Genomic DNA, 14,726 nt, shown 5'->3' with positions numbered 1-14,726 from the left:
ATGCATAAGTTTAATTGGGATACAGTTGAGAAGAACATTGCAGTTCACAAATAGGCCATTCATTCATGTTTGAAGGTAAATCAGCCCTAAACTGGCATGTGTCAATAGTAGTCAAGTTGTTTTGTAATATCTTCCTAAAAAGAAGTAATCTTTGTTGAAAGTTGTAAGATGTTTGGGAAAAGGTGGTTGAGAAAGGTGGGTATGTTATAATGCGTTGCCAAGCAGAAATAGGCAAATGACTTTACTGGAGCCAGTGTTAACCAACATGAGGTTGTGGTGACAGATTTATTCAATAAATTGATCAATCTCATCTTGTGCTGTGCTTGAATGTGCCTGACAATGCAAATCTAATAGACTCAAGGCTTAATCATTGACAAACACCGCTACAATTTCAAGCAAGGAGAAAGAAAAGAATATTGCCAATCACAATCAGCTATGCTCTTGCCTTGCTCCTTGGATTAGGTCTGGATGGTGGTGCAGCGTAAATGGATGTACCTGGAGAGCATCTTCATCGGTGGTGACATCAGGTCACAGCTACCGGAGGAGGCCAAGAAGTTTGATGCCATTGATAAGACCTTCAAGAAGGTAAACGATAGTATCAAGGTGTCAATATTAAAGATTGAAAGCATGGCAGAATATCACTTCTTGAGTTCATTATGTCATCCCATCGATTGCTATGTGGCATTTTTTAGAAGACAAATGTGAATGTCTTTAAGAACAGACATAAGTCAAAATTGAGCTATAGTTATTGCAAGGCATGCCATGAAAGTAGTCAGTTTGCACTATGTCTATCACACACAGTCTATCATATCAGCAGTTGTGACATGCAGTTTAGTTAGTGAAAAATGAAAAAAAAAAGAAATTTGAGTATGCCACTGAAGTGGCTGTCTTTTTTTTTCTTTTTTTTTAGTTTGTTTGTTTGTTTTTTTCTTTAAAGCAAAAAATATCAACCAGGGTATGATTCTGTGTTGAGCAAATCATCATACAAATTTCTCTCTGATAGCCTTTAAGTTCTTTCGAATCTGAATCTCCACCATATGTGGGTGATGCATGATGCAGTAGCCACAAAAATATACCCCCCCCCCCATAGCTTCTCTGATCCATGATTCATCAAATAATAGTTCCATGGTCTATACATATCATGTTTCCATCTGAAAGATTTGCCTCTCTTCTGGCTGTTAGTGCATGAGCTGTACCTCTTGCCTCCACCACAGATCATGCATGACACGGTCACCAACCCCAAGATCAAGGAATGCTGCCACGCCCCCAACAGGCTCCAGGACCTGGAGATGATCAGCACGGGGCTGGAGAAGTGCCAGAAGAGTCTCAACGACTACCTGGACTCCAAGAGGAACGCCTTCCCTCGCTTCTTCTTCATCTCGGACGACGAGCTGCTCTCCATCCTCGGCAGCAGCGAGCCAAGCTGTGTCCAGGAACACATGATCAAGGTTCGGAAGTGCTCTTTGATTGGGTGGAGGGGAGTACATTTAGTGGCACTGGCAATTAACCATAACTTGGTTATAGTTTTCTGCCCTTGTATATGTTGTCTCTGCTTGCTTTGTGTTGCTTGAGATATTCTCACCTATTATTTCCAACCCTTTCATAGACATCTTTATCATTTTCACACAAAGCATTTCTGCCCAGTTTCATATTACTAGTGCAAATACAGTGCACTCCTATTATAACGAACATGGTTATAACGAAATTCCAGTTACAAGGAAGTAAAAATACAGGCCGGCAACATTATCCACTCTATGTATTTTTATAGTTTAATTGTTTGCTTATAATGAAATTTTGATACAGCCTAAAGAAAAAAGAAAAAAAACTGCCGGTCCCAAGCACTTTGTTATAACGGGAGTCCACTGCAGTACAGGTCTGTATGCACCAGTCTGAGAGCATCTGTGGTTCAACCTTAGTGAGATGTAAATAACAGTATTGCCCAGTATGAATGTGCCTCCCATGCTCACCATGCTAGCTGTTAGATCTTTTGTCGGACAAAGCTGTGGCTTTGATAAGGACCTCAAGTTGACTCGTCATGTCCGGCAATCTTGACACGTGATGTTTACTCATGTTTGTCTGGGCCTTAAGTCATGGTGGTTAACTTCATGCATCAAGTTATGACATATCCTTTATAGAGTTAATGGCACATTTACTCTTTGTTCGTGCAGATGTTCGACAACATCGCGTCGCTGAAGTTCCAGGAGGGTAACAACAAGGAGACGATGGCCCAAGCCATGGTGTCGGCAGAGGGGGAAGTGATGAACTACCGACAGCATGTGACGGCTGAGGGTCGGGTGGAAGACTGGATGACCTGTGTGCTGGAGGAGATGAGGAGGACCAACCGCCTCATCACCAAGGAGGCCATCTTCAAGTACTGTGAGGGCATGACCAGGTGGGTTCAAAGGTCGTAAGGCTTCTTTACTTCTGCCGCTACATAGGTGTCAGGACCAATTCTGCATGGATAGGCATACGTATGGTTATTGGTGCACAGCAGTGATTAACAAAGTCCAGATCATGGGTATACCTGTAGACTGCTAGAAAATTGGAGGTATAGCGCAAAAAGTATGTTCCCTCTTCAGACCATCATGAGTTAGTAACTGCTTTTCAAAAAAGTTCTGTCGAGAATATTGAGAGTAATTGTACACACAAGTTCATTCGTTGTCACTGTGGATGTATGTACCGCAAAGATTACTCTGCTCTCTTTGAGTGCAGCATTGCCCAATATGGTGGAAATTGATGGGTTGTCGACAGGTATGTGGATGAATAGAAGTGAAAGGGGACTGAGTTGATTCATTATTGATGCCTGCATTTTTTCCAGAGTGGAGTGGATGTTCCTGTACCAGGGTATGATCGTCCTGGCAACCAACCAAGTCTGGTGGACCTGGGAGGTGGAGGACGTGTTCAGGAAGGTGCGGCAGGGAGACAAGGTCGCCATGAAGAAGTACGCCAAGAGGATGCATCAGCAAATTGACAACCTCGTCGTGCAGGTAATGATGGGTTAGGGCGAAGGTTTGGGTACTCGTTGGAGCTGCTGTAGTAGATTTTGAGAGTGACAGCTGCATAGTTCACTGGCGATGTGTCTGCTAAATTTAATAGCACATTCTTTTCATTATGTTAAAATCTGCTTTGGATGCACATTTATTGCTGATCTAATCTGAGTAAGTGCTGATTGCAGTTTGCATTGCATAGGCCATCAATGTGAGTCATTTTCAGGAAAAATGGGTGGCATATGGTTTTGTGCGAAAGCATAGGAGTAAGAAGGCATTCACACAGGAAACTTCAGTAGAACAACTAGTGAATGTTGTGTTAGCCCATAAAGAGTATTGTTCTTCTATCTCCATGATCAAAGTAGTCTGTTCTACGTATTATTCAGATAATTTTGTTCCTCTTTCTTTGATAGGTGCGATCGCCTCTGTCCAAGAATGACCGAAAGAAGTTCAACTCTGTTCTCATCATTGATGTGCACGCCAGGGACATCATCGACGGCTTTGTGAGGGACAGGTAGGACCAAGACCAGTTCAAAAATCAAAATTAAATGCAGGCTTACCTGAAATTCCGTCTCTCGAGTACTTTATAACATGCTTGTGCCTACATTACGCGGCATCGCTTTGTGTATGTTGAATGCGCGGAATCTTCGTGTGTGCAAGTGCACAATAGCGTTGTTACAAGCGGCGAGTTCAAAACATTTTCGCGTGATGTTAAATTCGCAGTTCAACCTCAAAGCGCGAAAATAAAACCACCGCGAAAGAAACCACTTTTACAGTATGCTTGTTGTAGCTGCTGTCTTGCTAGGCTTGACTAAACATATCACATGACCAGCATCTAGAACAGGTGCCATGAATGTGACTATGATAACAAAAGTATGTGACAGCTTTTTGTATATGAAAAGGAAGAATTGAAGTCCGAGGTTATGAAAGTAGTAGCCTCGACAGACCATGATGAAAGTAGCAGTTTCGAAGGACAAGGATTCAGAAATGTGGAGTCCTTGCCTGTGTTTAAGATTCCTCATTTTGAATTGTTTATCATGCAGCAAAGCCATATTTGCTATGATTTTTTTTTTCATTTAACAATTTGTGTTTTAGATAAGTTTTCACTGCATATAGAACTACAAAACATAATTTAGAGTTTGTCAAAATGTGTATTGGAATGGCAAAATGAGTAAAGGAATTTATATTTGGGCTTGAAAATCATATTCTACAAACATGAAAGCTCCCTTAATGGCTTAAAAATGCCCAAGCGTAAAGTCGTATAAACAAGTTCAATTGTTTTCAATTGTTTTTTACCATACAGTAATTGAATATATTCATTTTCATCAAATTTATTTGTCATTTTGTCCAGTATCCTGGATGCCAGGGAGTTTGAGTGGGAGAGCCAGCTAAGATTCTACTGGGACCGGGAGCCAGACGAGCTCAATGTACGCCAGTGCACAGGTACCTTTGGCTACGGTTACGAGTACATGGGACTGAACGGCAGGCTGGTCATCACTCCACTGACAGACAGAATCTACCTTACCCTGACTCAGGTTAGTGCATGGTACTGTGTGCCGTGCAAAGAGCACAGTGTGTCCTTCACAGATATACCCATACCAGTTAAGAGATGTAATTGTCCAGTAGATCCTTTTTCTTGCTGCATTCTGCTGTCATGAATAAGGAAAAAATAGGTAGGAGTAAATGATGCAAATTACACGATGGATCATAAATCAGTGGTTTATTGATGCAAGTCTTTCTCCACATGATCAAGTGTCAGTCAGTCACACGTCTTCTCATGAGGAAGAAATATTGGTGAGTTAGCCACTGAGATGCGTGTGTGGTTTGCCCTCCACATAAACTCATACTTGTATAACCATATAGTAGTAAGTTACCATCACAACTTTACTACACCATCTAATAATTTTGAATGGTGCTTGTGTCTCTGTAGTCTTCTCCATATTGACAGCACGCTTCGATCAACATTGGCTGGAATGCTGATTTTTTTTACTTGTGGTTCACATGTTATGATGTGTGGTTCTCCCCAGGCTTTGTCCATGCAACTGGGTGGTGCCCCAGCGGGACCAGCCGGTACCGGCAAGACAGAAACCACAAAGGACTTGGCCAAGGCTTTGGGTCTGCTCTGCGTGGTTACAAACTGTGGAGAAGGCATGGACTACAAGGTAAAAAGAATAACAGCAGTGTATTTTGTTTTAATTCAAGATCTGTAATGTAGGATGTATGCAAATGTTGCTTAATATATTAGGATGGAAAAATGAGCAAAGAAAATGGGATTCCATCAGGAATGTATTAGTATGTCGAATATAAATTAGCCTCTAATTGATTGCTGACATTTCTGTTGATTGCAATTTTTGTTTTGCCTCTGTCATGATTTTCAAACCGCATCACATTCAGGAGTTGTTTCATAGACAAAAGCTGCTGGAACTTGGAGAGTAGGTGTGCAAATTGTGGTGATGGAGATCTTCATACACACTTCTTAAATAGTTCCCCATAAGAATGCAATGGAATATGTTTCAAGCCTTAACTATTGATGTGTTGTGAGCAAAGTTAGTGGGATGGATGAACATTCACAACACCCAAGAAAGGAAATATCTGGTCAGACGCAACAGAATCTAATACATCACACAGTTTGCATATTTGTCACTTTAACGCACACTTCTTTTCTGCCTTGCATTTCAGGCCGTAGGCAAGATCTTCTCCGGGCTAGCGCAGTGTGGTGCGTGGGGCTGCTTCGATGAGTTCAACAGGATTGATGTCTCCGTGCTCTCTGTCATCTCGTCCCAGATCCAAACCATCAGGAATGCCCTAATCCATAACTTGAAGAGATTCCAGGTAGATTTTTCAATTTATCCACACAAGCAGGTGCTGAAGTCTCTGCATCATTCCTTTTTGCTATCAATATGACCTACCTTGTTTGCAAGTGCACATATAAACAGCTCACCATATCACCTGCAGAACAACAATGCGTGCATGAATCTATTGATTCAATTAGTTGCATTTTTCCCACCATCAGTAAGATAAAAGAGTGTGAATTCATCTACTGCACACAGTTCTTGAATATGATGTTTCTACTGAGGTTTTGCATTTCAAAACTGTGTTAGTACAGACATGGAATCTGTGACGACTTTAATCACTATGTTGCTTTTTATACTTTGCTCAGTGTCCAAAATTCACTGACTTGAAATATGTCACCATGCAGCTTTGGTTAATGTGTTTTCAATGTATCACATTGTGTAGAACCTCATTTTGCCCTTTATCTCCATGCGAATGCTTTCTATAACTGAGAACATGATGCTCTCACATTACCATTACATTCATAGTGAAAACTATTTTCCTTGCGTCCGACAGTTTGAGGGCATGGAGATCGCCATGGACAACCGCATGGGGATCTTCATCACCATGAATCCTGGCTACGCTGGCCGCACAGAGCTGCCTGAGAGTGTGAAGGCCCTCTTCAGGCCAGTGGTGGTCATTGTGCCTGACCTGCAGCAAATCTGTGAGATCATGCTGTTCTCTGAGGGTTTCCTCCTGGCCAAGGTGAGATCACTGGATCTTGTCACGCGGTGACGAGGCACTTCACTGCACGCACGTAAACGATCCCGCTTCATTCATTATCACAAAGAGCAGGGTGTTTAACCTTGTGAAGTGTTCCCGCCTCACTTCCAACTGGACCCCATGGAAGACCAGCTTAGTGTAGCTGAAAATGGGCTATCCAGCCATCTTCTCAGATGGAAAATGAACAAACAAACAAACTATACTATTAGCATTTCAAAATCTCTGCATTTTAATGTGTATGTGCTGTCAAATCATGTTTAACACTCACCTGTGCTCACTGCTGCTAACTGATTCTTTGATGCAAAGTTCACAAATAAGTCAATTTGTAAACTGCACTGAATTCCTGTACAAATATGTTACACTTTTGCAATTTTCGCTTGTGAGAACCTGTAAAAAAGAAACAGAAAAAAAAAGCCAATAACAAATGTGGCACACAAAGATATCCCCCCAAAAAAACAAATGACAATTATGTAATTTCTAGACTTAATATTGTAATTACAATCAAGAATAGTTAAATCATGAACAGAGTCATGTTTTGTCTTTTGGAATACAGACAAAGTAAATTCTAGAGAAAATATCCATATCAAAATGTGTCATCATCATCATTCTGTATGTGTATGTGTGTGTGATGCAGGTCCTTGCCAAGAAGATGACTGTGCTGTACAAGCTGGCTAAGGAGCAGCTGTCCAAACAGTACCACTACGACTTTGGTCTGCGTGCCCTCAAGTCTGTGCTGGTCATGGCCGGAGAGCTCAAGAGAGGATCTGCTGAGCTTGCTGAGGTGTGTGCAATTTCTTTTCTCATGTCCTCTGTAGATAAAAGGATGTTTGCTTCCAGTGAAATGTTTGAATGACATGGAAGTGTAAATGTTGGATCCCAGTTGGTTGAAAGCCAAAATTATGCTTGATTTCTTTCTTTGATTTAAGCGTAAATTTTACTGTATTGAAATTCAGTACTTTAACCTGCATCTGATGCTAACATTTGCCTTGTAGCAGTGTGTGTTTTCAAAATTTGTCTTATCATGTTCAGATTTGGGTTTTCTTTAGTAACACAACTGTCATATGCATGTCAAGTGACATGTGTAAGATTGCTGTAAATTGAGAAGTGTATAGGAACGGCCCGTCGTATGTTTTTTATAATGCTTGACCCACATTGACCTAATTTGACTCTGCTTGATCTTTGCCTTCCAGGATGTGGTATTGATGAGAGCCCTGCGTGACATGAACCTACCCAAGTTTGTCTTTGAGGATGTGCCCCTCTTCCTGGGCCTCATCTCCGATCTGTTCCCGGGCCTGGACTGCCCCCGCGTCCGCTACCCCAACTTCAACGATGCTGTGGAACAGGTCCTGCAGGACAACAGCTACATTTTGCTGGACCACCAGGTATGGTTCAATATTCCTTGATGTTTGGGATTCAGGATTTATGTTTGTATTCACATTCATATTGTAATGATATTCCAGTTTTTCCTCTAAGGATCTACAGGTGGTCAATGTATAGGGCCAGACTTTGTCTCTATCAAGAGTAGAACGACTGTCCACAAGCATGATCTCAGGTTTAATCAGTGTAATAAAAGATATTTCAAGATGAAGTTTGTCTCTCTTTGTCTTAAACATAAGCCTATCAAGTGCTGTATGCAGGGTCACTATCAGTATTGTGGAAAGATACAAACCTCAGTTTGAAATGCAGAAGAAAGAGACCAAATGAAACTTGTAAAGATTGTGCATATATTATAATGACATCATTTCTAGGGTCAATACTGTACTGTGTAAGGTCAGAATTAGAAAGAATCTACCAATATGCCTCTCTCACTCTTTTGTTTGTATCTTGTGTTCTCTCCCCATCAAACCAAGGTTGATAAAGTCGTCCAGATGTATGAGACCATGCTGACCCGCCACACCACCATGGTGGTCGGACCGACAGGTGGAGGCAAGAGTGTGGTCATCAACACGCTGTGTCAAGCACAGACCAAGTGAGTTTTGTCTCAATAACCTAGTTTTTTAATGAAAATGGCACTGAAGAGAATGTTCTCGAGATTTATTGTCTCATCTGTGATAGAAGAAGTATGTTCCTGACAGACATTGCTCCGGTGGACTTGGTCTTTCAGAGCTCAATGTCACGTTATGCTAGATTATATAACGCCTGAAGAGATCCTTGTCATTTGATTTGTTGTTTGACATTGATCATTCGGCCCATTTCACTATGACGTCATCATCTGCGCAATTGTGGCTCCATTTACCGTGCAATTTTGGATCCATACGATTTCCTCCATTGCACGCTCACTGAGAGCCCGGCAGACTACGCATGTTAAATGCTTGCGTTTGCAGTGTGTGTACAGCACGCTGAGCACTCAGTGAGCACATTCGCGATCTCAGACTCTCTCTTGTTTCTAAATTAATAAAACATCAAATGACAAGGATCTATTTTAGGCATTATATAAAACAAATGATAAATGTTTTTCATTCGTGCAACGGACAGAATATTTCATTCGGTGAAAGATAAAATGTTGATCCATTCAACTCTGCTGCGCCTCGTTGAATGGATCATTTCATCTTTCACCTCATGAAATATTTTGTCAATTGCACTCATAGACATTCATTATTTGTATAATATCTGTGACTCTGTAATGATGATACCCTTTAAGGTGTTACTTATCAGAAGAAAAACTAGCTAACTTGAGCACTCCCCATTTCCTCATAGGCTTGGGATCCAGACCAAGTTGTACGTGATGAACCCAAAGGCCATGAGCGTCATCGAGCTCTACGGAATCCTCGACCCGGTCACGCGTGACTGGACTGACGGTCTGCTCTCCAATATCTTCCGTGAGATCAACAGGCCCACAGATAAGAACGAGCGCAAGTACATCCTGTTTGACGGTGACGTGGACGCCCTCTGGGTGGAGAACATGAACTCTGTGATGGACGACAATCGGTTGCTGACTCTGGCCAACGGAGAGAGGATCCGGCTGCAGAAACACTGCGCCCTGCTCTTTGAGGTCAGTTGGCTGTCAGTGAAGAGAAACTGGGAACCTTGGTGTAGACAAGCATGCTAAATCACTTTTGTTTGATTTGGCACATATAGTATATTTTCAAAAATCACTTAAAAGCTGGGAGTCACAAAGTGGAGTCATAAAATGTTAAAGAATGAGGGAATAATAGCAATGTCTTGAGTCCATTGTTTTTATACTTTTTTTCTTATATATGCCTTTTACCACTTCTCATTCCCCACATCTTGATTTCACAGGTGTCTGATCTCCAGTATGCCTCGCCTGCCACTGTCTCCCGCTGTGGCATGGTCTTCGTGGACCCCAAGAACTTGGGCTACCGCCCCTACTGGGAGAAGTGGGTCAACGCCCGCCCCAACAAGATGGAGCAGCAGGACCTGATGCGCCTCTTTGACAAGTACGTGCCCGCCACCCTGGAGATGATCCTGGAGGGTATCGTGGATGGCAAGCAGGGGGAGAAACTCAAGATGATTGTACCTCTCACTGCCCTCAACTTGGTGAGTGTATGCAAAGCAAAAGAGTAAAGCCTTTTTCTTTGTGCATTTTCAGTGCTATTGTTTTTGTTGTTTGCAAGAGACCCAAATGCAAGGGGAAAAAAGTGTTGCATTATTGACACAACAAATATTTGTGAATATTCTCCTTATGATGCAGGAGGAGGGAGGACATGAGAAAATTTATATTGTTTAGGCTGATTGTTATGAGAGAAAGAATGCAACAATACAAAACTTTTGTTTTTCTTATCATTTGAATGCTTTTAAAGCATGGGAACATTTTGTAACAGTAAAATTTACAAATGTGTGAAACTCTTAAAGGACAAGTTTACCCAAATATATGTGTGAATTAATTAAATGCAGCAATATTTGTAAAACGTATCAGTGAAATATTTTGAGGAAAATCAGGCTACTGTGTATCTGTTCAAATGTTATGAATTCTTAAGGTTTCAGTGCTGCAGTAGCTGGATAAAAAGACTACGTCACTGTAAACAGAATTTACCATTTATTCGTATTTCTCGCAAAATAAAGAGCACTCGACTTACCTCTTTCAGAAAGCGGGGGGAACAATATCACCCCTAACATGTACCAGTAACATGTTGAGGGAATGTGTGTTTTTCATAAAAAATTACATTTTGTGGAATTCTTTGTATGTCTTCTTTATATCATTGTCATGCAGTGATGCCACAGATAATAACGCTGTAGTCTTTTCATCCAGTTATGGCAGAAATGAAACTACAAAATTCATAATTTCTGAACAGATACTCTGATTTTCCTCAAACTGTCACTGATGTGTTCTATAAATATAGCTGCATTCACTCAATCCACACATACAATGTATATCTGAGTGAACCTGTCCGTAAACTCTTACTGTGAAATCGTAGAAGCATCTTGATGGTGATTAATTGCTGATACTCCATCACAACCCCCTCTCCGTCCTCAGGTCACCCAGCTGAGTCGGCTCCTGGACTCACTCCTGGTCAAGGAGCTGTCCGAGTCCGACGTGCTGGAGTGCTACTTCCTGGAGGCCCTCTACTGGTCCCTGGGCGCGGCCCTGCTGGAGGATGGGCGGGTCAAGTTTGACAGCTTCATGAAGTACCTGGCCTCCATGCCCACCAACCAGGAGGAAGGCGTGGACCCGGGACCGGGCGAGATCCCAGGGGTGCTTGAGACAGTCTACGAATACTTCTTTGACAAGCAGAAGAACAAGGTACGAGATACTATCACCCATGATATTTCAGATCTAGAACAGTTGACTTCACAACAACAAGCTTTCTTCCAATTGAGTGATTTTGCAAATTTTGGACATTCGTAGAAAAGACAAAAAGTGATGAAATTGTAAGAATTTGATAATGATGACATGCTCCTTAATATAACACTAAGGGGGTCATACATTTTTCTATGAAAAAAAAAAATATTACTGTCAGTCAGCCAATAGGCTTTTGGTCAGAAAATTGTACATCTCAACAACATCTGCATATATGTTATGCATTTCTTCAAAGGGCTCTGAAAGACACATGGTAATTTCACAGTGTTTTTGTTGTGATGTTCTTCAGGAATTATTGTTCAGTTCAAAATACGGCATCAATCAATGAAGATGAAAAGGAAGAATTGTTGTTGCATAGCAAGGGGTTCACAGAACTTTGAAAACAGCTCACTTAGTATTCTCATCTTTTCAAACAGTTTGAATTTGATTTTTAAAAAAACTGTTAAAACTAAATGGAAAAAAAACCAAAATATGGTGAATGGCCTATATAAAATACAGAGAGATTAATTGATTGAAACAGGTACTGTCTGGTATCAAAGTCATTCACAATGCGGTTAGACTCATTTTAGTTGTTTATAAACTAAGGAACACGTGAAGTAAATCTCATGATTTAATGTAACAAAACTTGTCCATCTTGTTCATCGTGCAGTGGATTCCGTGGTCCAGAGTAGTCCCACAGTATGTCCACGATCCAGAGAAGCGCTTCAATGAGATCCTGGTCCCGACTGTGGACACAGTCAAGAACACATGGATCCTGGAACAGATGCTCTCCATCAAGCAGCCAGTCCTGTTTGTTGGTGACTCGGGAACATCAAAGACCGCTACCATCCAGGACTTCCTGCGCAACTTGGACCAAGATAGCCATGTAAGAACAAATGGTCCCAAGACCAAGCTTTCCTTGTTTTTACATTGTTTCTTTCTTTTTTTGGGGGGGGGGTGCTTTTCATAATCAGAACTAAATAGTGAGGATTATTGTGATAAAGTGAGTTTTTCTATTGTGGATATAGAGTAACTTTTTTCCAATTAATATCCCCTTTTCTCCTTTTTTTTTTGGTGTGTAAGGAATTATATGTAGTTGTTTCCTCAGAGACAACAGCTAATATCAGTGATCTGATTACTGTTCGTTTTCCACCAGTGACTTTGCACAGAAAATCTGTTGCAAGTTTTGACAGTGTGTTTTATATTTGGATTTGACCTCTGCAAGAATTTGTTTAAGCTAGTAGCTCAATAGGATCCTAAAAAGAGTATTTTCATAATTTTTTATGTGGATCTTGAATGATGTGTCATATTTACAAGAGATTTAAAGAAATATTTCTGTCCTTGTCTCAGTCACAGCAAATTTGTTTGATTAAATGTGCTTGTGATGGTAGAGGTATGTGTTTTTGTAATGTATCTAATCATGACTCGCCCTGTCTGTAGCCTGAAACTGAAACCTACGGTCGTCTTAAGTTAAAGACAGTGAGTACCCCAAAAAACAAAAAGAATGTAGAAGATCTCAGCCATTAATAGCAGCACTATATCTTGATACCATAACCCCATATTCATGTTGGCACAATGTACAGTGTATCAGTTTATATCCATGGGTAACCTTTTATCCTGCCCTCAATGTTCATGCATAAGATATTCACCAAGTTAGTCATTTGTGTTGTTATGTTCTTGATTATTAGTGCATTTTTCAGCACTTGTCGTCCTCATGCAGGGGAAAAGCACTTTTGTTATAGCACTCACAAATGACCACCTCTTGTTGAGATCAGTGGTTCAGAAGTGTTGTAAGCATCGTCAAGCGGTATTTTGGATTATCTTTTAGTTGTGCTGTGTGACATGTTCATGCCTATTTTAATGAGGGCTTATTTATAGCCTTCCAATGTCACTTTGCAACCATGCACTGTAGCTGAGAAAATCTTTTCACAGTCAATGTTTATCATGTGTATTAATGCCTGCAATGCCCTATTGTCAGGAGAAAATTGATCTGTAGATATATCTTGAAATATCAATCTGATTTGTCAGATGTTATGCACCATCCAAGAACACATAAGTAGACATGCATATATATTCACTTGTAGATATAAATATATCTTCACCTATTGTATGAGTATGTACTCATCTGCTTATCAATATATGTAAGCCTGTAGTACTCGTGTGTATAGTCTTTAGAATTCATGGAAGTTTAATCTTTCAAAGTCAAATTAGTGTTGAATGTTTATCACACTCTCCCATGCAGCTCATTATTATGTTATTAGCTTTCTTTCCTTGTCAATCATTTTGTCGATGTGAAAATTCACATTCTTTATGGGAATTCTCCAGAGCCATTTTTCGATTTTGTGTGTGTGTGTGTGTGTGTGTGTGTGTGTGTGTGTGTGTGGCTTTTATGCCTCCGCCACAAAGTGTCGCTGGAGGCATTATGTTCTCATTTTTTTCTTATTTTCTCTTCTCAAGGCTTGACTTGTGATACCATCACAAACATAGCCTTTGATGTGCACTTTTACTATGCAACACAGAAAGAAAGAAAGAATTATCTTGGTGGCTGTAGTTTTTAAACAGGTTCTGACATCTCAACTGTCTCATCTGCCCTCTGACCTCAAAGTATTAATTAGCTAGACCCTTCATCTACATATAACAATTTTCTTAGAATTACATCCGAAGAACAATTAATGTTTGTAGTATTTTGCATCCAAGAACCCTGCTTTGCAGCATCACAAATAGAACACTGTAATTACATTTGTCCAACACCCATCAAATGTTTTTTTTTCCCTATATCAATGATGCAGAAGACTGTTTAGTGAAAGTTAAAGAATTTGGCTCCAACTACTTTCCATATTACTTGATTTTGGCTAGGGCTCTGTTCTTCATTCCACTAATATGATGACATCCATACCTCAGTTAGCTCGTGGCAACACACAGCATTTACCTGTGTATCATATAGGATCAAACTTATAATTGTAGTTCACACATAATGATTCAACCACTCTGTAAACTGCATGGATCCATTTCTGCAGTGTAGTCCTTGTTAGTGAAATGGTAGTACCCTCTGCAGCTCATCTTTCCTTGACTATTCCTGATGGTATGCCTCCTGAATACCACCATTAAAGTTGTCCACTGGCTCAACTATTTATGACTTTTCATGTGAGGTGTATAACGTACAATGTCACAGCACATTGTTGTTGCATTTTGTTTTACATTGTGAACTGGCCCATGTTTGAGGGACATAATTTTGTCATATTGTGAATTGAATTCTGACTTCACTTCAGAGGTAAAACAATGGAAACACAGATGTGGCACTGTTAGCACATAAAATGCATCATTAGTCTGTATGGTATTTGTTTAGAGGTAAACTTGTACAGATATCTGCTGCCTTTTTCCAGTTGCCTTCAGACTCTGTCCAGAGCTATAAACTAGTTTTAGTCACATAGCTGGTTAAATATCTT

The 14,726-nt window shown here is 40.5% G+C and overlaps 1 protein-coding gene across 1 annotated transcript in view; it reads left to right on the top strand.

Annotated features, from left to right (window-relative positions):
- Positions 1-14,726, top strand: part of LOC139708776 (dynein axonemal heavy chain 10-like) — a 65,735-nt gene that overhangs the window by 24,248 nt on the left and 26,761 nt on the right. The window contains exons 26-41 of the mRNA XM_071620726.1: positions 463-585; positions 1,215-1,448; positions 2,169-2,392; positions 2,819-2,987; positions 3,401-3,501; positions 4,339-4,522; positions 5,015-5,149; positions 5,667-5,819; positions 6,336-6,524; positions 7,177-7,323; positions 7,733-7,924; positions 8,393-8,511; positions 9,240-9,534; positions 9,783-10,040; positions 10,978-11,244; positions 11,951-12,166. Coding sequence (XP_071476827.1) covers positions 463-585; positions 1,215-1,448; positions 2,169-2,392; positions 2,819-2,987; positions 3,401-3,501; positions 4,339-4,522; positions 5,015-5,149; positions 5,667-5,819; positions 6,336-6,524; positions 7,177-7,323; positions 7,733-7,924; positions 8,393-8,511; positions 9,240-9,534; positions 9,783-10,040; positions 10,978-11,244; positions 11,951-12,166 — 3,006 coding nt within the window. The remainder of the gene's footprint in view (positions 1-462; positions 586-1,214; positions 1,449-2,168; positions 2,393-2,818; positions 2,988-3,400; positions 3,502-4,338; positions 4,523-5,014; positions 5,150-5,666; positions 5,820-6,335; positions 6,525-7,176; positions 7,324-7,732; positions 7,925-8,392; positions 8,512-9,239; positions 9,535-9,782; positions 10,041-10,977; positions 11,245-11,950; positions 12,167-14,726) is intronic.

The sequence above is a fragment of the Diadema antillarum genome, unplaced genomic scaffold (assembly GCF_040938485.1).
Source record: "Diadema antillarum isolate AM-2024a unplaced genomic scaffold, OU_Dant_1.0 seq00001373_RagTag, whole genome shotgun sequence".
Classification (NCBI taxonomy): Eukaryota; Metazoa; Echinodermata; class Echinoidea; order Diadematoida; family Diadematidae; genus Diadema; species Diadema antillarum.
This window is presented reverse-complemented; position numbering and strand designations above follow the sequence as displayed.